The 24215-nt window shown below is 43.6% G+C and overlaps 1 protein-coding gene across 1 annotated transcript in view; it reads right to left on the minus strand.

Moving 5' to 3' along the window:
* Positions 1-1844: 1844 nt before the first annotated feature.
* The window catches only part of LOC136648353 (uncharacterized), a 32678-nt gene continuing 10307 nt past the window's right edge, over positions 1845-24215 (minus strand). The window contains exons 4-14 of the mRNA XM_066624463.1: positions 23454-23571; positions 23185-23327; positions 21163-21330; positions 19065-19464; positions 8352-8500; positions 7656-7832; positions 6852-6989; positions 5969-6086; positions 3679-3821; positions 3319-3486; positions 1845-2252 (exon numbers count right to left, since the gene is read on the minus strand). Coding sequence (XP_066480560.1) covers positions 1845-2252; positions 3319-3486; positions 3679-3821; positions 5969-6086; positions 6852-6989; positions 7656-7832; positions 8352-8500; positions 19065-19464; positions 21163-21330; positions 23185-23327; positions 23454-23571 — 2130 coding nt within the window. The remainder of the gene's footprint in view (positions 2253-3318; positions 3487-3678; positions 3822-5968; positions 6087-6851; positions 6990-7655; positions 7833-8351; positions 8501-19064; positions 19465-21162; positions 21331-23184; positions 23328-23453; positions 23572-24215) is intronic.

Genomic DNA, 24215 nt, shown 5'->3' on the forward strand with positions numbered 1-24215 from the left:
TGCATCATATCCTCCCTTTTCCTTGTTCCACCTGGAGAAGCTACCCCCTTCGTGTTCCTCTTGCACTCCTCTAAGGCAGGGGTGCCCAAACACCGGCCCTGGGGCCACTTGTGGCTCTTGAGGCCTCTCAATGCAGCCCTCAGGGAGACCCCAGTCTCCAATGAGCCGCTGGCCCTCTGGAGATTTGATGGAGCGCACACTGGCCCAACGCAACTGCTCTCAGCATGAGGGCAACTGTTTGACCTCTCACGTGAGCTGTGGGATGAGGGCTTCCTCCACTGCTTCTTGTTTCAAGTCTGTGATGCATTAGCAGCAGCAAAGGAAAGGCCAGCCTTGCTTTGGGCAAGGCCTTTTATAGGCATTGAGCTATTGCAAGACCTTCAATTCATTCATATAAGTTCATCTTTAATATATTCATTTACATAAACTTACGTAAATTTATTCAAATTTTAAATGTAAATTAATTCTTTTTGCCCCAGCCCCCGACACAGTGTCAGAGAGACGATGTGGCCCTCCTGCCAAAAACTTTGGACACCCCTGCTCTAAGGCAATGGCCCCTTCCTCTTATCTGAATTTCCTGAAACTGAATTCCATAAGTGACCCATATTTTGTGTGAAAAGCTAATGTTTTCTTTGCCCAGAATCTACTACCAAACAGTCATATTGAGGTGCCTCCTCCAGTTCTAGTATTTTGGAGAGAAATGTTTCCCTCTGTGCCATTCATATTGCCTTATAGACCATTCTTCTGCTCTCCAGCCCTGGTCTGGCTGGACAACTGTAAACTGTGAAAACCTTGGTATGTACGAATGATACTGTCATATATCATTGGAAAAGTAATTTAATACAGAATTCAGTAAAACAAACTGCATTGTAATATCTGTATTCTATCAAAAGTTATGGCCAATTAACCAGAAAATGAAAACACAACTGCCTTATGGAACAAAAAGTGGATTTCTTTAACTCAAAACTGACCTATGTGACCGATTGTTCTGAGAGCCAATGAGATGTTATTATGATACAGCATGGAACCAATAAGGTGTTAATGAAAGTCAGCTCTCATTTCCATGTATCATCATACAGTTACCTCTACTAACTGGGTAAAGAGGCACTTTTTCAAGCGGTTATACTACTATATATATAGTTATATATCAAGTAGTTATTTCCTCTTATAGCGGGGAGAATAACCATCCCTCTTCACCCCAGCACAGTATCTCTAACCAATAATGGGCACACTTTTTATTTAATAATTAAATTAGATTTTGTCATGGGTGGAGCTACAGAATCTACTTTGATCCCAGGTAGCAAATATATACCTTAGCTATGCCATTGGCTGGGTGGAGGCAGTAGAACAAGTGGGTGGTAAGCTGCTGGGAGGAGGAGGTGGGTTTTCCCAAAATTTTCATTTTAAAAGCCCAGGCGTGATGTTATTTCCAGTTATGACATTACTTTTGAGGCATCTTTCTGAGCTATGCACCAGGCTACACAATCATGAGCTATGGCACTGGTTTCAGTTTTAAAGATAACTGCAGAATAAATCACACCAAGATAATTAATCCACACTTAATTAGGAAAGATTTGTATAATAAGTGCCTCTATTAAGTCCACTTCTATTGGAGCAGTTCATATCTGATGCTTAGCACATATCAAAAATTGCTAACAGAATCTGCAGAAAAGAATGCCACCCAAACAGGAAAAAAAAAATGTTTTAGTTATCAAGCATCTTTAAAAAAAAAAAAACTGTGAAAGAGGTAAGACTGGATCCTATCTCAAGAGAAGAACATAACATTGATCATGTGAGCAGGTTTTAAGCTCTAGGTTGTGATTCAGTGATTTTTAAAATACTTTTCATGGAGAAGCAACTTTGCCACAGAATAGAATACTTTTTGTTGGGTTATGACGAATAAAAAGCATGAAGGGATGGTCAACATTGAAATCTTCTTCCATAGGCAAGCTACATAACATTACTGCGGCTGCAGTTGCTGCTGCTGCCTCTGTACCTTCTTCATTCACTTCTATAAATGCCTTGTGAATAATTTTAGACAAAGAGAGGTCTTGGGCTTCTGACATTCCAGATAAATTGGCCTTGCCACTATCAAAGACATCCAGCAGCCCCAATGCTGATAAATGTGACTTAAGATCGTAACTCTCCTCCAGCTTAAATCGAGGCAGATGAACATACACCTCAGAGTTGGAATACATCTTCGTCGGGTGTGTCCACTCTTGAAGCTTTGCTAGGGTGAGTTGCTTCGTTACCTAGAGTTACAAAGACAGAGTATGAATTACTAAAACATTGAAAGAAGTGCTACTTTGGTAAAGTGTTCCCATTTAACTAACTACATGGAAGTTGTGATGGAAAATCTCATGTGCTTGCAGAAATACTTCAGAAAGGATTAGAAGTTGGTAGAAACCTCAGATGCATAGAAAATCTAGTCCAAGCACAGCATAGAAGGCATGCATTGACTTTTACTTGCAATGGAATTACTTTCTCCAGGTATTAGACCATTTAAGTGCCACAGAAAAAGACAATAGAGGGGAAATGTATTCTCAGAATACTCAGCCAGGATGGTATAGAGCAGGGTTGGGTAAATCCCAGCCCACAGGCTATTTGTGGCTCTTGAGGACCCCCAATTCAGCCTGCAGGGAGCCCCTAATCTCCAATGATCCTCTGGCCCATTAGAGACTGTTGGAGCCAATGCTATCCCGTGACTGCTGGTTGTGACCGCCAGACACAAACTGCAGGCCAAGTTAGGGCAAGGGCTTTTATAGTCTCCATGTGTTTTCTGCTTTTCCCTGGGCATTATTTTAATCCCCCCCCCATTGTCTCTGAACAACTTATGTCTCCATGACTTGGTCTGTATGTTTTCACTGTGCAAGGGACATGTGGCAATCCGTTCATATTTCTCATGTGGTTCTAAATGCCTGTATTATAGTTATCATGTAGGTTGCAATGTTGGACTTAGACTTGGAACATCCAGGTTCATGAAGCTTCCTGGTGACTTTGGGCCAGTCAGTCTCTTAGCCTAATCTACCTCACAGATTTACTGTGAGGACCAAAAGGAGGAAAGGAACCAAGTACACCACCCTCCTTGGAGGAAGGGTGGTATAAAAAATGTGAAAAAGAAAACCTGGGTCTTATCCCAAGGGATAGGGATTTTCTGAGCACCAGAAGCAGCTGCATACTGGGTCACAATGCAGCAGGCTTCCCTCATGGGTTACCAAAATAACACTTTGGCAAGTCTCAGGTTCATACATGTGAGATATGTATGCCCTCCTGTATTTGTATGAAGGAAGAATCAAAGGAGAAAAAAAGCAGAATCACCTGTTCCAGGCCTGTGGAGTCATCTTCAATGTCATCGGGCAGCAGAATTATCATACTAAGCTCCTCTTGACTGTATGGAAGTTCCAGCACACGGCACTTACATTCACGGATGTATCCAAGAGGAAACTTTTTTTTCATGAACATCATTTTCACAGTCTTCTTTTCTTTCTGGAAAAGTTTAGAAATATGTAGCAATGAGTACAAAAAACAAGTAAAAGCTTATTATTATTTTTTCCCTAAGTCTACAGTTTTTTGGGTGGGGAGTACTGACATGACTCCTTGGAAGAAGACATCCCACAGTCCACCTTCTACTGTTTGTTGATCCCCAAAAGGTGGCTGTGTGAAAAGCCTTCAGATTACCTTGCTGAGTCGAAAAGTCGCATCTTCAGTGTCCTCTTCCTGAAACTTCTCTGCCCAGCTGCCCTTAAAGTAGATAGCATTCACCACAACTAGTTTGGTCAGTTCATTAACTGAGCCTTCGGACAGCAAGTCAGGGATTTTACCTTGAATAAAAAGTTATAAGAAATAAAACAAGTAACTCATGAGAGCGAAGATATATGTCCCAGTTTTGGAACAGTAGGACCACTCTAGAAATAGACTCATTTCATTCAAATGTGAATCAACTTCAGAGTCAGTTAAAAAACAAATACCAGGCTCCCAAAGATACAAGCATCTCCATTTACAGATTTCCAGTAGTGGTAGTGATGATCATAACAATAACACCTAGCATAGAAATGCACACAAGCAAATAAGAACATACATGCTGGATGGTGATCCACACAATTTGTGATGTCACAAGCTGGTGCTGGCTCAGAGTTCAATCCTGAGCTCAACGCGCCGGCTTATTGCCAGCGCACACTGTCGCAAATATGCTGCAAGGCACGTTTGTGAGGCCTAACGCCAGGCCAGCACCTGCGCTAGCCCAACGCCGGCCAGCACTGGGCTAGCGGTCGCATGGACCGCCAAGCCACAGTAAGGAAAGCAGGGGCGTGGCCAGGGAGGAGGTGTTCCGGGGAGGGGGGAGGCAGGCGGAGAGAGAGCAGGGAGGAGGCATGACGGGGAAAGAGCGGGCAGGAGGCGTGCCGGGGGAAGGGAGTGAGGAGGGAGGGAGGCAGGTCCAGTGAAGCTCCACTCCAAAGGATCCTGTCCATTTGTGTGGGGTTCAGTGCCCTACACGAACGCCTTTTAAGCAGGGGTTCCATGCTTGAAAACCAGTGCATATTTGAAAAACGCAGAAATTAACAATATTTATACCATAAGTAAGTAAATGGTAGAGGTGGGAAGAGTAATTTAACACTAATGTTTACAACGGGCAACTTCTGTTAGCCCAAGAAGGTGTAAGTGAAGGGTTGAGGAAGGAAGCTACTAGCAGTTGGAAGCTACTGGTGTCAACAGCTGAGAAAGCAAAGATGCCACGAAAGGAAACAGACAAACTGATAAGTGGCAGCTCTGTGAATGTCATTACCTCCATGGCATATGAGTTTGGCCATGTTATTTCAAACATTTGCAAATATAACAAAATATATTTTGGTATTAAACCATTTCTGCCCAACGTTGCATATACGCAACAGGGATCAAATTTATTCACCTGTGGGCCAGGCAAAAATGGTTTAAATGAGCAAGTGAGTTATTCCAAAGACAACTCTATCAAAAATGCATAAAATGAGAGGTGAATGGATCTGCATTTGTAAGTCTGGCAGAGAGCAGGGTCCCCATTCTAACTTGTTATGCGTCACTTAGCAACAGGCATACGGACCAGCACCCCGTTGTCAAGCGAGGCTTGATGCCATATGAAGCCTCTGAAGACAAGGGGAAACTGCGCTCCCTTTGCCTCCAGAGGCTCAGAATGCCCAAACTGCATGACAGATGCGACTTCCAACAGGTTGCCTCTGCGAGACTCAGAAAAGCCTCCAGAGGTGAAGGGAGCAGAGCTCCCCTTGGCTTTGGAGGCTTGGGTGTGTGTGTGCAGGGACCAGTGGCAACGTCGCATATGCAGCCAGTTGCTGGTTGCAGCGTCGCAAAGTGGTACTCACCTATATATAGCATCATTAGGGATGGGCGTTTCCATCTACACTGCAATGTCAATGAAAATGGACAACCTCAAACAGTGTCTTAGATGGCTGTGCACATCTGTATCAAATTTCGGGCTTCTGAATTTAATTTCCAAGTCAGATTATTCCCAGGACCCATAATGCAGTAATCAATATTGTAAGCAGCACCATATAAAATAATCCCAAAATCATTCTCTTTGCCAAAATTGAAGTGAATGAGTGATTTAAGTCCCAATCCTATCTAATTTTCCAGTGCTGATAAAGCTGCAATGCAGCCCCAAGGTAAGGTAACATATGTCCCTTATGTTGGGGAGACCTGTGTGACTGCCTCTCCACCACAGGATGAAGTATATACCCCATTGGCACAGCTGCATCAGTGCTGGAAAGTTGGATAGGATAGGGCTCTTACTTGGTAAGAACAGCCCAGTTTTACTTGAATTCACTTTTTGATTCTTTCTAGTAATGGACAGTGAAATTATGGGAAATGAGCCTGCAAAGAGTGGTGTAGAGCACAAGTTACAAGGTGACACAAAATAGTACAGGCATTTGTTCTTCGCAAACAGATTGGTGAATAAGAGAGTTTTCTAAGATCTTCTCACCTTCAGTCTGCTCTTCAACCCACTGGTTAATTTGCTTTCGCGCACAGTCTGAAGCATGTAGAAAATCCACTGTGGATAACCCCGCTCCATACAGCGTCTGAGTGCTAGTCAGGAAATCCTAGATGAATAATACAGGGCAGCTATCAAAGTACAATCAAAGTATCCAGTCAGCCTCCACCTATGAACTATAGACCCAATTTATCTTCTCCTTCCTGGCTGGCACCACTAATGACTGTAGCTGGCATTATTCATTCATCTATATAAAGATAATTTCTCCAGAATATCAGTTCTCATGTCATGCATGAAACAGACATAGCAGGCACTGAAACATCTACAATAGATTTTTCATACAGGGAAAACAAATATCTTGTAAAAAAGATCTACTTAGTCTGTACATAGCAGAAGGACACAGTACTCAAACTTTCTATAAATGCCTCTTCCACAGACATATTTGGATTTGTGTAGCTGCAGATAATACTGATCAGCATTACTGTTAATTATAACTGAACTGAATCCTTGGGGAGAAAGCACTACAGATAAACAAGCTATTCCTCAGAAATAATAATCATATGTAATGCCCACAGCCTAATTGGAATTCTGAGATCTAGCTGAGAACAGCAAACATCACAATGCTGGCACCAAAATGCATACGAGTAGCAGCACTATTTATCACAGGTATTTTTTTCACCCAATGCAAATGGCTTTTTATATCCACTTGTTCAAAGAAGAAAGGTTAGACTAACCCAATAGTCTTCTATTTTTAATGTTTGGATTTCAGTCCCAAAAATGATGAGTCACCCTCCCCCCCTCCAAAAAAAAGGATGAAGAAAAATTCTGGTGATCTGTTAAAAAAAGAAAACTTATGCCCTAGTGATGGACTTACTTGCAAAAATGTGCATGTCTTTTCTCCATACAATCTGTTAGCACGCTTCAGTATGTAGGGAGCATCACTCCTATTAATCACAGTACTGAGCGCCTGGAATCTTGAATGAACGTCTTCCACTGCATCAAAGTGAAGTATCTGCATGGACAAAAAAGAAGCCCCCTTGCCCCCATCACTACTACATCCGATCAAATGAAGAGATCGGGGGTTTATCAGGGACCTTCACAGCATGCACCCTTTGCACACTTTCTAATGGTATGCACATACACAGATGACAGAATAGTTTGAGTTTAGACAAGCAGCAGCCAGACATGGGGCAGCTGTGTGCTTCTGTTGCCGATACATGTTCAGGGAAGCTTCTTGAAGTTGCCAGCTTTCATTTTGATAAAGGTCTGTCTCTAGGACTCTTGCTTACAGAAAAGCAAGCAGACACAGAAGCAGAATAGAAAGTTAACATATCTGCTGACAGCTAAATAAAACATGCAGCTATTCCACTCAACTGAAAGAAAAACAAAACTTGCTCCTAGATTTAATGAATATTAGCCTGGAGAGAAGGGGAGAATTAGCTTTATTATCCTCATGTATTACTATCAGGATGCAATCAAGCAACAGCCATTCTCTTGAGAGGCCCATAACAGCAATATTCCTGCTTTTTTTTGGGTGCATAGTTAAATTCAAATGAAAGCCTTAAGAGATATTACAAATGTAAAACTTTTTTTTAGAAGTTTCAAAACATAAATTGTCTTAACAACAGACATCAACCAAAATGATGCCACCAGAATTAAGAGAAACGGTTTTGCTGACCTTTGCAAATTGTGAAGCTGTGTTGCCTCTGGCACCTAAGGAGACCATGGCAAGGGCTGTGGATATGTTCAAAGGGGAAAAGAAGATATTGCTGGTTGGGTCAGCTTCACTGAACTTTTGGAAGAGATCCAGAGCAAAATGGGCATTTGCATTCGCTAGTTTATCCATGGTGAAGATCTGAAAGTGTGAAACAAATGTCAATTCTGTTAGCTCACATGTACTGTATTCATCTGGATGGCAACAGAGCAAGCCACCTGCGTAGGCTACAAGTCAGGAATTTGACTTCTGCAAAAAGACTCACATAACAAACAGATAAAACTATAAGTAGAGATGTTTTTTCTCATATGCAGTGATACCCCATGTCACTCCAATGTATCATACGTGAATAATGGAATCATGTACTGCAGTGGTTCTCACACATTTAGCACCGGGACCCACTTTTTAGAATGAGAATGTGTCAGGACCCACTAGAAGTGTTATCAAGACCAGAAGTGACATCATCAAGCAGGAAAATTTCTAACCATTCTAGGCTGCAATCCCATCCACACTTACCATTTACTAACATTATTAAAAGAATATACATAGTAGCTTGTTAACAGTATAGGTCTGCAACATTTCCCCAAATGCAGTCACATATCATGGTAGTATCAAGTCTAATATATTAAAAATAAAATATTGAAATGAATGGGAACCCACCTGAAATTGGCTCACGACCCACCTAGTGGGTCCCGACCCACAGTTTGAGAAACACTGATGTACAGAGTAGAGAATAAGGAGTCTTTCCTTCCCAAAGACCAAGAGAAAAAAGCCCAGCTGGATAGGAAAGGACCAGAAACATGGGGTTGCTCAGGGCTTGCACAGTGGCGCCAACCTTCTGAAGGCTTCCGGTGCTTAAGCTGTTTCTACCCAATGCTGCACATATGCAACAGTGATTAAACATGTACACCTGTGGGCTGGGTGGAAACAGACAGAAAAACAACCTGTGATGCTGATCTCAGGACGCCAAGGACATGCTGCACCAGCTGGATGCTTGCTCATCCTCCCAACACAGGACCCTTGCCTGAAACAAGGTGGCCTTCCCACATCAGCCCTAGTGAGCCCTCACCCCATTGGGATGGCTGGACCTTCAAAGACTAATGTGCAGTGCGCCTGAAGTGTGCCACCTTGTTTCCCAAAGCGACGCACCCGCACATTAGTAGTGGCACATTGCATAAGCACGCCACAGGTCAACAGGTGCCACTTTCCCACGAAGACAGATGCCCAGTGTCTTTCTGCTTTCCAGCACCTCTCTAGGCGAGGCAGCAAAGAGGCGCAGCCCTTGAAGAAGCCCCCCCATAGCCATTCTGGTCTCTTTCTCTCCCAGTCCTGGATCCCCCGTTTTACAGGAGATCGCTGGGAGGAGGGGTCGGGGAGCAGCGCCGGACGGGGCTCAGCAGGCACCGAGGCGTCCCTTGTGCAGGTACCAAGCGGGGGGGGGGCCCCCGCTGGAAATGCTCTTCCTTACCAGGCAAGTCGGGCGTTCCCAGGCAGGCAGGCAGGATCGCACTGTGGCTGGACCGGAGCCTGCGGGGGAAGATAAGTCAGGGCTGGGCGTTGCCCGGAGCGCAGGACGGGCTGTGGGCGGCGCTTCCCCCCCCCCCCACCAGCGGTTAGGGGCCGGCGGTCGTCGTGGGAGGGAGCCTCTTACAGGAGCAAGTCAGATGAAAGTGGAGGAAGGTAGTTCACACGGCACCTCAGAAGGAAGTGGATGATCCACAATAAAGGGGGGTGTGTGTTTTAATTTGAACAAAATAGGCAATGCACCCAGACTTCTTGATAGGTCCAAAATTTCTGAGACCTTCTTTCTTAGGGGTGTTTTTTTGTGTGATTTCCCCCCACAATTTCTTGATTAAGTCATTTCTGCCCAACGTTGCATATACGCAACAGAGACCAAACACATACACCTGTGGGCTGGGCAAAAAAAGGGTTAAAAAAACAAATGGTGGCATTGTGCATTTTTATTCCAAGGAAGAATTGTAATAAATTAGAATTATAAATTCTAATTGCTTAACACTGTACTGGGTAGGTGATTTTGGTGATACAGTGTCAGCTGATGCAGCCACAGTATTATTTCTAACTGGAAAAGTAATCTATTTTAATTTCTGAAAACTATCTTAAACACCAAAATGCATCATTTTGTGTTTTTATGTGTTTTTAACAGACTCAACCCTAGCCATCACTGACCACTTCCCCCCATATGTTTTCTCATAATTTTATCATGATACTGAGGAAAGGGAAAACAGCCCACATCGGCTTGTGTGAAATTGGTCAGAAAACGTATTTGCTGCCACAGACCAAGAGGGCTTCCCTTCTGCAGGAAGACCAAAGTTAGTCTCAGCCATCAAACAAAAAATATCTCCTCCCACCCATCCTGCAGTAGGGAAAGTTGGATAAGATTGGGCCACAGGTGTACATGTTTAATCACTGTTGCATATGTGCAGCATTGGGTTGAAACAGCTTAAGCACAGGAAGCCTTCAGAAGGTTGGCGCCACTGTGCAAGCCCTGAGCAACCCCACGTTTCTGGCCCTTTCCTATCCAGCTGGGCTTTTTTCTCTTGGTCTTTGGGAAGGAAAGACTCCTTATTCTCTACTCTGTACATCAGTGTTTCTCAAACTGGGTCAGGACCCACTAGGTGGGTCGTGAGCCAATTTCAGCTGGGTTTCCTTTCATTTCAATATTTTATTTTTAATGTATTAGACTTGATGCTACCATGATATGTGACTGGATTTGGGGAAATGTTGCAGACTTATATTGTTAACAAGCTACTATGTATATTCTTTTAACAATGTTAGTCAATGATAAGTGTGGATGGGATTGCAGCCTAGAATGGTTAGAAATTTTCCTGCTTGATGATGTCACTTCCGGTCTTGATAACACTTCTGGTGGGTCCTGTTCTCATTCTAAAAACCAAATGAGGAAACATTTTGTACCCAGTCATGCCTCCATGGCTGCTTGCCTTGGGCTTGTCCAGATTGAATCAAATCATTGCCCTACTTGAGGATGTTGTCAGTGCCGTCTGCCCTGCCATTGTAGGGCTCTGTACAGCATAGGAAAAAAAAGCAGAGAAAACAGTGGAATTGAGCCTCCAATTACACACACACACACACACACACACACACACACACACACACACACACACACACACACCACTGTGTGAGTGGGTTCCTTTCTTTTTTCTGCCCAGGGGCAGAGCTTGTGTGTACTCTCTGGCTTTCCCTCACTCCCACCATTCTGCAAATGTGGCATGGCTTTTGAAGGTATCTTGATCTTTTGCTTGCCTTTTTTTCCCTTTACGGTTTCACTTCCAATTTTACTGGGCAGAGGCTACCATTAATTTGAGCATACATTATATTGTGTTCAGTACAGAAGTACATTGCATACATTCAATACAATACATGATGTGCATAAGTACATACAATACATTCAATGTACAGAAGTACATTGCATTGTGTTCAGTACAGCGTGCTCCCACAAATGTCTGGGCAGGATGTCTGGGCGCCTGAAGTGTGCCACCTTGTTTCCCAAAGCGACACAAAGTTTCCCTGACCCTGCTTAGCTTCCAAGATCAGACAAGATTGGGCATCTGCAGGGTAACAGTTTTAGAATGAGAACAGGACCCACCAGAAGTGTTATCAAGACCGGAAGTGACATCATCAAGCAGGAAAATTTCTAACCATTCTAGGCTGCAATCCCATCCACACTTATCATTGACTAACATTGTTAAAAGAATATACATAGTAGCTTGTTAACAGTATAGGTCTGCAACATTTCCCCAAATCCAGTCACATATCATGGTAGCATCAAGTCTAATACATTAAAAATAAAATATTGAAATGAATGGAAACCCAGCTGAAATTGGCTCACGACCCACCTAGTGGGTCCTGACCCAGTTTGAGAAACCCTGATGTACAGAGTAGAGAATAAGGAGTCTTTCCTTCCCAAAGCCCAAGAGAAAAAAAGCCCAGCTGGATAGGAAAGGGCCAGAAACGTGGGGTTGCTCAGGACTTGCACAGTGGTGCCAACCTTCTGAAGGCTTCCTGTGCTTAAGCTGTTTCTACCCAATGCTGCACATATGCAACAGTGATTAAACATGTTAATTAACAGTGATTAAACAGGGCTGTGCAGAAACAGGCAGAAAAGCAACCTGTGATGCTGATCTCAGGACGCCAAGGACATGCTGCACCAGCTGGATGCTTGCTCATCCTCCCAACACAGGACCCTTGCCTGAAACAAAGTGGCCTTCCCACATCAGGCCTAGTGAGCCCTCACCCCATTGGGATGGCTGGACCTTCAAAGACTAATGTGCAGTGCGCCTGAAGCGTGCCACCTTGTTTCCCAAAGCAACGCACCTGCACGTCAGTAGTGGCACACTGCATAAGCACGCCACAGGTCAGCAGGTGCCACTTTCCCACAAAGCCAGATGCCAAGTGTCTTTCTGCTTTCCAGCACCTCTCTAGGCGAGGCAGCAAAGAGGTGCAGCCCCATCGCCATTCAGGTCTCTTTCTCTCCCAGCCCTGGATCCCCCGATTTCCAGGACATCGCTGGGAGGAGGGGTCGGGGAGCAGCGTCGGAAGGGGCTCAGCAGGCACAGGTGCCAAGCGGGGGGAGGGGCGCGCGCTGGAAACGCTCTTCCTTACCAGGCAAGTCGGGCATTCCCAGGCAGAGGCAGGCAGGCTGAGGCTGGCTGGCTGGCTGGCACGATCGCACTGTGGCTGGACCGGAGCCACAGTATTATTTCTAACTGGAAAAGTAATCTATTTTAATTTCTGAAAACTATCTTAAACACCAAAATGCATCATTTTGTGTTTTTATGTGTTTTTAACAAAGACTCACCCCTAGCCATCACTGACCCCCCATATGTTTTCTCATAATTTTATCATGATACTGAGGAAAGGGAAAACAGCCCACATCGGCTTGTGTGAAATTGGTCAGAAAACGTATTTGCTGCCACAGACCAAGAGGGCTTCCCTTCTGCAGGAAGACCAAAGTTAGTCTCAGTCATCAAACAAAAAATATCTCCTCCCACCCATCCTGCAGTAGGGAAAGTTGGATAAGATTGGGCCCTAAGGCTGCAATCCTATCCGCATTTACCTGGGCGTAAGCCCCATTGACTATAATGGGACATCCTTCTGAACTCCTACAAGTCAGGAGTTTGACTTCTGCAAAAAGACTCACACAAACAGATAAAACTATAAGTAGAGATGTTTTTCTCATATGCAATGATATCCCATGTGCAATCTCTGCGCAATCTCTGGAGGTTGTCCATGACTTTGTGTACCTTGTCTCAACGATCTCCGACACTCTTTCTCTCGATACCGAGCTAAACAAACGCATCGGTAAAGCTGCTACCACGTTTTGCAGACTCACAAAGAGAGTCTGATCCAACAAGAAGCTGACAGAACATACCAAGATCCAGGTCTACAGAGCTTGTGTCCTGAGTACACTTCTGTACTGCAGCGAGTCATGGACTCTTCACTCACAACAGGAGAGGAAACTGAACGCATTCCACATGCGCTGCCTCTGACGCATCCTCGGCATCACCTGGCAGGACAAAGTTCCAAACAACACAGTCCTGGAACGAGCTGGAATCCCTAGCATGTATGCACTGCTGAAACAGACAAGCCTGCGTTGGCTCGGTCATGTTGTGAGAATGGATGATGGCCGGATACCAAAGGATCTCCTCTATGGAGAACTCGTGCAAGGAGAGCACCCTACAGGTAGACCACAGCTGCGATACAAGGACATCTGCAAGAGGGATCTGAAGGCCTTAGGAGTGGACCTCAACAGGTGGGAAACCCTGGCCTCTGAGCGGCCCGCTTGGAGGCAGGCTGTGCAGCATGGCCTTTCCCAGTTTGAAGAGACACTTGGCCAACAGTCTGAGGCAAAGAGGCAAAGAAGAAAGGCCCATAGCCAGGGAGACAGAACAGGGACACACTACACTTGCTCCCAGTGTGGAAGGTTTTGTCACTCCCGAATCGGCCTCCTCAGCCACACTAGACGCTGTGCCAGAACCACCATCCAGAGCGCGATACCATAGTCTTCCGAGACTGAAGGTTGCAAACAACAGAGATGTTTTTTCTCATATGCAATGATATCCCATGTTACTCCAATGTATCATGTGTGAATAATGGAATCATGCACTGCAGTGGTTCTCACACATTTAGCACCAGGACCCACTTTTTAGAATGAGAATGTGTCAGGACCCACCAGAAGTGTTATCAAGACCGGAAGTGACATCATCAAGCAGGAAAATTTCTAACCATTCTAAGATGCAATCCCATCCACACTTACCATTTACTAACAATGTTAAAAGAATATACATAGTAGCTTGTTAACAGTATAGGTCTGCAACATATCCCCAAATGCAGTCACATATCGTGGTAGCATCAAGTCTAATATATTAAAAATAAAATATTGAAATGATTGAAAAGTAGCCTATTTGTAAGATAGTAAGATTGAAAGTAAGATTGAAAAGTAATCTATTTTAATTTTTGAAAACTATCTTAAACACCAAAATGCATCATTTTGTGTTTTTATGTGTTTTTAACAGACTCACCCCTAGCCATCACTGACCCCCCATATGTTTTCTCATAATTTTATCATGATACTGAGGAAAGGGAAAACAGCCCACATCGGCTTGTGTGAAATTGGTCAGAAAACGTATTTGCTGCCACAGACCAAGAGGGCTTCCCTTCTGCAGGAAGACTAAAGTTAGTCTCAGTCATCAAACAAAAAATATCTCCTCCCACCCATCCTGCAGTAGGGAAAGTTGGATAAGATTGGGCCCTAAGGCTGCAATCCTATCCGCACTTACCTAGGAGTAAGCCCCATTGACTATAATGGGACATTCTTCTGAGTCCCACACATAGGATTGGGCTCTAAGAGCTGCAATCCTGTCCAGACATTTGTGGGAGCACGCTGTATTGAACACAATGCAATGTACTTCTGTATATTGAATGTATTGTATGTACTTATGTACATCATGTATTGTATTGAATGTATGCAATGTACTTCTTTACTGAACACAATATAATGTATGCTCAAATTAATGGTAGCCTCTGCCCAGTAAAATTGGAAGTGAAACAATAAAGGGAAAAAAAGGCAAGCAAAAGATCAAGATACCTTCAAAAGCCATGCCACATTTGCAGAATGGTGGGAGTGAGGGAAAGCCAGAGAGTGCACACAAGCCCTGCCCCTGGGCAGAAAAAAGAAAGGAACCCACTCACACAGTGGGGTGTGTGTGTGTGTGTGTGTGTAATTGGAGGCTCAATTCCACTGTTTTCTCTGCTTTTTTTTCCTGTGCTGTACAGAGCCCTACAATGGCAGGGCAGACGGCACTGACAACATCCTCAAGTAGGGCAATGATTTGATTCAGTCTGGACAAGCCCAAGGCGAGCAGCAAAAACACAAAATGTTTCCTCACTTGGTTTTTAGAAAAAAAAATGGTTGGCAACCTTCAGTCTCGAAAGACTTTGGTATAAGCCTACAGCACCCGGTATTCCCAGGCGGTCTCCCATCCAAGTACTAACCAGGCCTGACCCTGCTTAGCTTCCAAGATTAGACAAGATTGGGCATCTGCAGGGTAACAGTTTTAGAATGAGAACAGGACCCACCAGAAGTGTTATCAAGACCGGAAGTGACATCATCAAGCAGGAAAATTTCTAACCATTCTAGGCTGCAATCCCATCCACACTTATCATTGACTAACATTGTTAAAAGAATATACATAGTAGCTTGTTAACAGTATAGGTCTGCAACATTTCCCCAAATCCAGTCACATATCATGGTAGTATCAAGTCTAATATATTAAAAATAAAATATTGAAATGAATGGAAACCCAGCTGAAATTGGCTCACGACCCACCTAGTGGGTCCTGACCCAGTTTGAGAAACCCTGATGTACAGAGTAGAGAATAAGGAGTCTTTCCTTCCCAAAGACCAAGAGAAAAAAGCCCAGCTGGATAGGAAAGGGCCAGAAACATGGGGTTGCTCAGGGCTTGCACAGTGGCGCCAACCTTCTGAAGGCTTCCTGTGCTTAAGCTGTTTCTACCCAATGCTGCACATATGCAACAGTGATTAAACATGTTAATTAACAGTGATTAAACAGGGCTGTGCAGAAACAGGCAGAAAAGCAACCTGTGATGCTGATCTCAGGACACCAAGGACATGCTGCACCAGCTGGATGCTTGCTCATCCTCCCAACACAGGACCCTTGCCTGAAACAAGGTGGCCTTCCCACATCAGCCCTAGTGAGCCCTCACCCCATTGGGATGGCTGGACCTTCAAAGACTAATGTGCAGTGCGCCTGAAGCGTGCCACCTTGTTTCCCAAAGCAACGCACCTGCACGTCAGTAGTGGCACACTGCATAAGCACGCCACAGGTCAGCAGGTGCCACTTTCCCACAAAGCCAGATGCCAAGTGACTTTCTGCTTTCCAGCACCTCTCTAGGCGAGGCAGCAAAGAGGTGCAGCCCCATCACCATTCAGGTCTCTTTCTCTCCCAGCCCTGGATCCCCCGATTTCCAGGACATCACTGGGAGGAGGGGTCGGGGAACAGCGTCGGAAGGGTCTCAGCAGGCACAGGTGCCAAGCGGGGGGAGGGGCGCGCGCTGGAAACACTCTTCCTTACCAGGCAAGTCGGGCATTCCCAGGCAGAGACATGCAGGCTGAGGCTGGCTTTCCCTCACTCCCACCATTCTGCAGATGTGGCATGGCTTTTGAAGGTATCTTGATCTTTTGCTTGCCTTTCTTCCCTTTATTGTTTCACTTCCAATTTTACTGGGCAGAGGCTACCATTAATTTGAGCATACATTATATTGTGTTCAGTACAGAAGTACATTGCATACATTCAATACAATACATGATGTACATAAGTACATACAATACATTCAATATACAGAAGTACCTTGCATTGTGTTCAATACAGCGTGCTCCCACAAATGTCTGGATAGGATTGCAGCTCTTAGAGCCCAATCCTATGTGTGGGACTCAGAAGAATGTCCCATTATAGTCAATGGGGCTTACTCCTAGGTAAGTGCGGATAGGATTGCAGCCTTAGGGCCCAATCTTATCCAACTTTCCCTACTGCAGGATGGGTGGGAGGAGATATTTTTTGTTTGATGACCGAGACTAACTTTGGTCTTCCTGCAGAAGGGAAGCCCTCTTGGTCTGTGGCAGCAAATACGTTTTCTAAAATGAGAACGTTTTAGAATGAGAACAGGACCCACCAGAAGTGTTATCAAGACCGGAAGTGACATCATCAAGTAGGAAAATTTCTAACCATTCTAGGCTGCAATCCCATCCACACTTATCATTGACTAACATTGTTAAAAGAATATACATAGTAGCTTCTTAACAGTATAGGTCTGCAACGTTTCCCCAAATCCAGTCACATATCATGGTAGCATCAAGTCTAATACATTAAAAATAAAATATTGAAATGAATGGAAACCCAGCTGAAATTGGCTCCCGACCCACCTAGTGGGTCCTGACCCAGTTTGAGAAACACTGATGTACAGAGTAGAGAATAAGGAGTCTTATTCCGAGTCTTATTCTAAAGCCCAAGCCGAGCAGCCATGGAGGCATGAGTGGGTACAAAATGTTTCCTCATTTTACTGCACAGCAAGCTTGTTCAGTTGTGCAGGTCTTCCATTATAGCTATGTGGCCACACTTGCTATATAGGTTACAAGGAAGGCTGCTTTGGTCATGTACACTCTGAATGCTGTTCCTGACAGAGGTCACAGGCAGTGACCCTATAGCCCTTTGCCCCACACTCCATAATGCATTTTAAATAATGTTTGACTTTACTGTGATCATATAGGCATATGCATTCTGTGAAACAATGCACTGCTTGTTACAATAACAAAACTCATAGCAACACTTCTCTATAAAGATGTTGGGGGATGTGGAATGAAGGGGAAGCATCACCCAGCATCTGTTTTATATTCATTTATGTGCATATTTACATGCAGATGCACTAGAGCCAAGACTCATTCAATCCCTCTTAGACCCAGGGAAGGAAATTTAAACCAGAGAATGGCAACACTGGTCCTTCCTACCACCACAGTTTTAAGAAAAAGCAGACTCAAAGTATCTCCAGAAGATTAGAAAACAGTCAAAGACAATTTACTAGGGACAGATTGCAGAATATAAGCCTGATAAACAAAGTTGATTTATGGCTGCTCTTTTCTCTCTGTGAGCATGTGTCCAAGAATAGTTAAGAATGCTTACATGCTGCAGAGAAGAAAGAAAAGGGACAACGGTGTTTGCCTAGTGCAGTCAGCCCCTAAAGATGAATGTATTATCAGACACCACCCCCAGAGAAAGAACTCTGCCTGAACTCAGCCAATGATTAACACACTGTTTAAACATGTTGTTGGCAACCAGATGTAATAAATATGGGATTGATCAGTGGTTGCATTGATGTAGGAGCTGCGTGATGACAGGCAATCTTACCATGAATAAGTGAATAAGGCGGCCACCACCACAAATACATGAGAAAAGAAATGAAACAGGACTGTTCATGTACATTTTATTTTCAGTTCATTAATAGATGCATCAAAATAAGTCATCGCATAGACACTGTGGGCCACTGTTGAGATACTGGAAGCTGACTAGAGGGGCCCTTGGCCTGATCCAGCAAGGCTTTCCTTTAAAAAAGATGGCAGTTACTAAAAACATTAACTGTAATTTCAGATCATTTCAGGACATATGTGCCAAAGTGAACTCCATGTATTGATATACACTTTTCTTTCTTCACATGGCATTTGTAAATATATTTTAATCAGCTCCTTCAATACAAGTTTTTGTCACTGTCAACAGCACCATTTTCCACAGAAAATTCTAAAAAGAGGTAAGCTAAGATAAGGCCTCAAAGTTTCCTTGGTTGGTTCCAGGTAATCAAATGAAGTTAAGTCCTGTACTTGACTGAGTAAACATACGAGACATAAACAAGTGTACAAGTCACTAAGTCCTGCTTTATCTTCACTCCCATTGCTAATGACAGGAGTATCAGAAATGAAATAAGGCACACTGAACACAGATAGGCATCAGTGGGGTATTTGGTGGGCCGCTGTGAGATACAGGAAGCTGGACTAGATGGGCCTGATTCAGTGGAGCTGTTCTTATGTACAAATTGGGAGTTAAGACTTCATAGAGGCACCCTTGCCCAAACATCCCTTACACCTGGCCATTACTTATTCACAAACAAAAACTGCTGCAGGGAAAGTGAGAAGTGGCAACAAAGTCTCTTTGAATTGCACATTTAATATGAAATAGATAAGAATCCAGTGAGAAAATTAAAGCTAAATGCATAACCAAGGCACTGGAGTAAAATGCGTGTGTACACATCAGACCTTCATCCCTTTAGGGAGAGCAAAACCTGCCAAAGAACAGGATGCTTCCTGTAAGATTGTGGCGAATAAGGAAGAGAAAGGGATGATCAGCCGTGACTCGCGGTGTCCTCATTGCACACCGCATCATCATAACAGCCGCAGTGGCAGCGGCTGCCTCGGTGCCCTCTTCGTTTACCTCTACAAAGGATTTGTGAACAGCCTCGGAAAGAAATAAGTCTTTGCTGGGTGACATGCCAGAGAAGTCTGCCTTGCCCTCCACAAATGCATCTGCCATTCCCATGCTGCTCAGGACAGGCTTGAGGTCGTATTTTTCCTCCAGTTTGAACTTGGGTAAAGACAGCTCAACTTCAGTTAGGTCCATCATCTCTGGGTTGATCCAATCCATCAGTTTCTCAAACGTCATGTCTCTCTCCAGCTAAGAGGAATAGGAGAAGCATTAAAGGAAGTAGAAATATCTTGTGCACATGTACATTATTACCTACTATGTTTAAGCTCAAAGTATTCACTGTGAAAATGTCTAATACTGCTCCAAGTGAAATGTTGTGCATCTAGGAGTAGGTAGATATACCTCACATATTAAGCCCCTTTAACACACTTCATTCCAGCTGCAAGAAGAGGGAAAGAATGCTGTTCATGCCCAGTTCAATTTATCTGCTCTTGTTCTTTCTGGGTGGTTTTACTTTCCCCAAAGACCTTCCAGGTTCCTGTCACATGCAATGATGTCAATATGTCTTGCTATGTTGTCCCCAAGGTCTTCTGCTTTTTTAGATTATGTGCCACTTGGGGACAGGGAACCATTTATTTACCTCAATAAACCACTCTGTGAATGATCTGAAAATAAAAAATAGTTATTGGCCATTGCTTATTGACTACTGCACCTCCTTGCTTCTGCAGGGAAAACTAATTAGAAATACAGATGAACAAGTGCAACTATAGTCAGAGGACCAGATGTAAAATTTGTCCGATGCATGTGTTTGTATAGTATAGTGCAGGACTCTCCAGACTTTGGCCCATGGACAGATCCGGCACCTTTCCAAGGCCCTCCCCTGTGTGAATGGCACTTACCATTCTGCATGGGAGCCTTTGCAAAGTGTGTACCCCCATTCCTTGTCAAGTCCAGCTGTTCTGGCATCCGACAACCCAGGTGCAAAGCCTCTTGGATTTCCAGGTAGAAGCAGCTGGATGCAGCAAGGAATGTGGGTGCATGGAGGAGCTTTGTGGAGGCTCTCCTATGGAATGATAAGTACCATCCATGCCAGGCAAGTCTTTACCAGTGCATAATGGTCTCTCCTTTGGAAACTACTGGTGTAGTGGCTCTGATGTTGAACTTATACCTAGAATGTTCAGGTTGAACTCCGTGTTCAGTCATTAAGCTTCCTGGTTAACTTGAGCCAGATATTATTTCTCACCCTCACCTACCTCACATGGTTGTTAGGAGGACAGAAGAGTGAAGGAACCATGTACAGCTCCTTGGAGGAAGGAAGATATAATAAAAAGGTGGAAGATAAAAAGGCATCAACTATCTATGCCTATGTATGGCCCTATACAGATGGAACTGCATATCAGTGGATCAGGGCACCTCCGTATGCGCCCCCTAGAGTTGAGAGGAGCTCTGCACCCCTTGCCTCCAGAGGGTACTATGAGCTCAGCAGAAGCCACGTCCATCTGTTCATCCGCAGCCTCTACTGGGTTCAGACTGAGCCTTAAGGTTAAAAAAAATGCAACTTCTGGTTTCATGGAGAAACTGTATGGCTTTAGGCAGCCCAGAAAGCCCCAGAGGAGCTCCCCTCCACTCCGGAGGGTTGGGCGGGAGGCGTTTGCCCGTTTCTGCAGTTTCACTTAACTGCGGGGGGTTCCAGAATGGAACCCCCACGGATACAGGGGCCTGCCTGTATTTGAGAGTGGAGAGTATACCTGCATTTTCCCACACCCTTTCCAAAGAGCAGAAAACTGGTGGACCCAATACTATGAACTACCATTACAGAACTTCATTGCACATGGTCAGTGGAAGAAGTTGTTTGATATGGGAATTATGCTCTGTTATTTGTGCAGCCTACTAAGAACTATTTTTGATGGATGGGAATTCTGATTCCTTTCAGCAGTAATGCCTCACCTTTTCCAAACCTGTGGAATTATCTTCAATATTATCAGGAAGTAGAATGACCATGCTTAGCTCATTGTCAACGTAAGGGAGCTCAAGAACTGTGGTACAATGATCTGATATGTAAGTCATGTTAAACTTCGCTTTCTTGTACATCATCTGCACCATTTTCTTCTCATTCTAGAAATGGGGGAAAGCATGTTAAAAATGTGAAATCAACGTTGGATCATTCAGGTCACCTGTCAAAAATTATAACCAGAGCTTCCCAATCTGAGGAGAGCATTAGCAACTGAAAATACACATATCCACACATGTTGGTACACAAGAATCTGTAAACTGCTTTGTGAACTTCTTATTGAAAAGTAGTATAATACTAATAAATACCACTACTAATATCTGTGCATCTCACAAATTGATAATGGTTTTTTATCCATTTCATTGTCTTGTATTTGTGAGGTTCACTCCAAATTGTATAGCGGTTGTTACTTCCCATAATTGTTATGTCTCATAATTGTTATGTCATTTGTCTCTTCACAAATGGCTGGAGTTTCGTTTTGCAGTGGATTTTATTTGCATAAGGAAGCAATCCTATCCTGCGCTAGAACAGGCAAGCCAAGAGGCTTGCGCTATATCCAGCGCAGGATAGGTGACCAAAGCAGCTCAGCCAGAGGTAAGGGGAAACTTTTCCCCTTACCTCTGGGTAAGCCACCCTTACACCTATGGGCGTCCTTGGACTTGCGCCACCTCCTGATATAGCACAAGTCTGAGGAGAGCGGAGCTACTTGAAGCCACTTCAATCTCCCTGGGAATGGGGGTTGGGATCTGGCATAACTGCCGGGTCCCAGAACCACCTTCCGCTCCCCACCTGTCTACCCCGGGGCTGCCCACCGCCCACTCTCCCCTTGCCCTGGAATGCCTCCCTCCCGCTGCCTCCTCCCCAGAGGAGGAGCTCAGCCGACCGAAGACTCAGAGACTTATTCCAGCCTCCGCAGTCCAGCACACCTCCACACGCTGGACTAGCCGATTCATAAGGAGGCACAAAAGTGCCTCACAGCACTCTGGATTGCGCTGCACATTACTTTAGAATGTTGATTATTAGGAAAAAGATGTTCATACACCTCTTTACACAACTGCACACAAGACAAATATTTTTACAACTATGGTTCACAAAATGCTTTATTGATCATCAACTGACCAGAAGGAAAAAAAAAAGTTGGTGCCTTTACCAGTGGCCTGATCTTATAAATCAGCAGATTAAGGGTAGCCAACATTTCAGGTCCTGGACATTTAACAATTGTGCAGAGGAGGGAATTCCAGCAGGTGCATCTGTGAGATGACAAGCTGCACCTGCTGAAATTCCCACCACCCCTGCTTTAAATGGTATGGAACAAAAAATAATCTGCTAAATATCTACAGACCAAATTTCAATTAAAGGCATCGGAACTAAGAAGTTTGCAATCCTATTTGGGATTAGTATATGCTGTTTCCAACACTTGTGCACAGTCAAATTGAACAACAGGTTTATATAGGAGCTCAAGGCTCTAAACCCCCACTGTTAAGTCTGAAATATTCTGCCAGTTGATTGAAACTGTATTTTCTGAAGTTGCCAGTTTTGTCCACACTTCTTAGGAATTACCAGGTATAGTTGCCTATATTCTTCCCTTTAGTCAATTATTAACTAAAGCACAAAAATATATATGTACCATCCCATATGTCCAGCTGGGTTTGTTTTCCTTGACCAGCATGTTCCTTTATACAACATGGCAAACTGCTGTTTAAACTGAAGTACTTTCAAGTGAGGTGGGGGAAAGAAATGGTGCTTGCCATTCAGAAAAAAAAAAGTATATCAAAAACTCCACTAGGTTAGCATAACCTAAGTGATTCTTTTAATCCTAACCAAAATAAAAGATGGCATATTGTGTCTTTCCAGTGAAAGGCCAATTGACAAGAATTCTACCATCAATTATATCCATCTTTAGATTAGTAACAGTATGTCAGTTTCAGTAATGCCATTACCATTCAGTAAACCATTACCTTGCTAATCTTGAATGGCTTTTCCATGGTGCGATCCCTAAGGAACTGATTTGCCCAGTTTCCTTTGAAATAGATGGCATTCACCAACACCAGCCTTGTAAGAGAGTTGATTATTCCTGGGGCAAGCAGGTTTTGGATTTTACCTACAGGAGACATTGAACAGCTGTCTGAATTCCAATTTTAAAATCCAAAACAATGACCATGGAATCCAACCTGCTAGTTTTACTTTCTTAAAAGACAGACAATTTAGGAGCCTATGTATTACTCACCTGCTGTCTTTTCTTCAACCCAGTCATTTATGTGTTTTCTAGATTCTTCTGCTTTTGCACAGAAGTTAAGTTTCTCTAAATCTGCATGGTAGAATTTCTGGCAGGAGTCTGTAAATGACTTAAAATGGAAATATTTAAGTATAGAAGCCATACAAAGTTCTGACTCATGTCAAAATAAGCCTTTAATTCAGACTTTGTCAAAAGGGGTGGGGAAGGGAAGTATTTTGTTCCATTGTTCAAATGACAACTCTGACATCTAAAGGTCTGAAATATATATTTACTACTCCAAGTAATCCTATTTGAAGTACACCATATTCAGTCCAATATCAATTAATATGGGCCACCTGATACATTTCTCTTCTACTTGAGAATGTAGAAGAGAATGTGTAAAGAGATGACAAATGGCTATTTCTGCAATGGTTACATCTTGCATTAAAAAATTCAGTTGAACATCTAGCAGCCTTTATACAAATGTTTCTCTAGTAGCATCCCTGCTAACCCAAGGACATCCTGAATTCTGATGTTTTTCTTATATACTCCTTCATGGAAGAAATAAATTTTATTTCAGGTAAAATCTCATCCAGATTTTTGCAACTCCTGGAAAGTCAATCTGTTAAACAGGTAGTCATTTTCATAAACACATGTTACCGCAATCACTGTTTTCTAGATGAAACTTAAGAGGCCTAACATTCTATATCAGACAGATGCCCTCAAATCTATACCACTCTCTCATTTCCCAAGCTCATGAAATTTCTTTCCAAC

This window comes from Tiliqua scincoides, chromosome 4, assembly GCF_035046505.1.
Source record: "Tiliqua scincoides isolate rTilSci1 chromosome 4, rTilSci1.hap2, whole genome shotgun sequence".
Lineage (NCBI taxonomy): Eukaryota > Metazoa > Chordata > Lepidosauria > Squamata > Scincidae > Tiliqua > Tiliqua scincoides.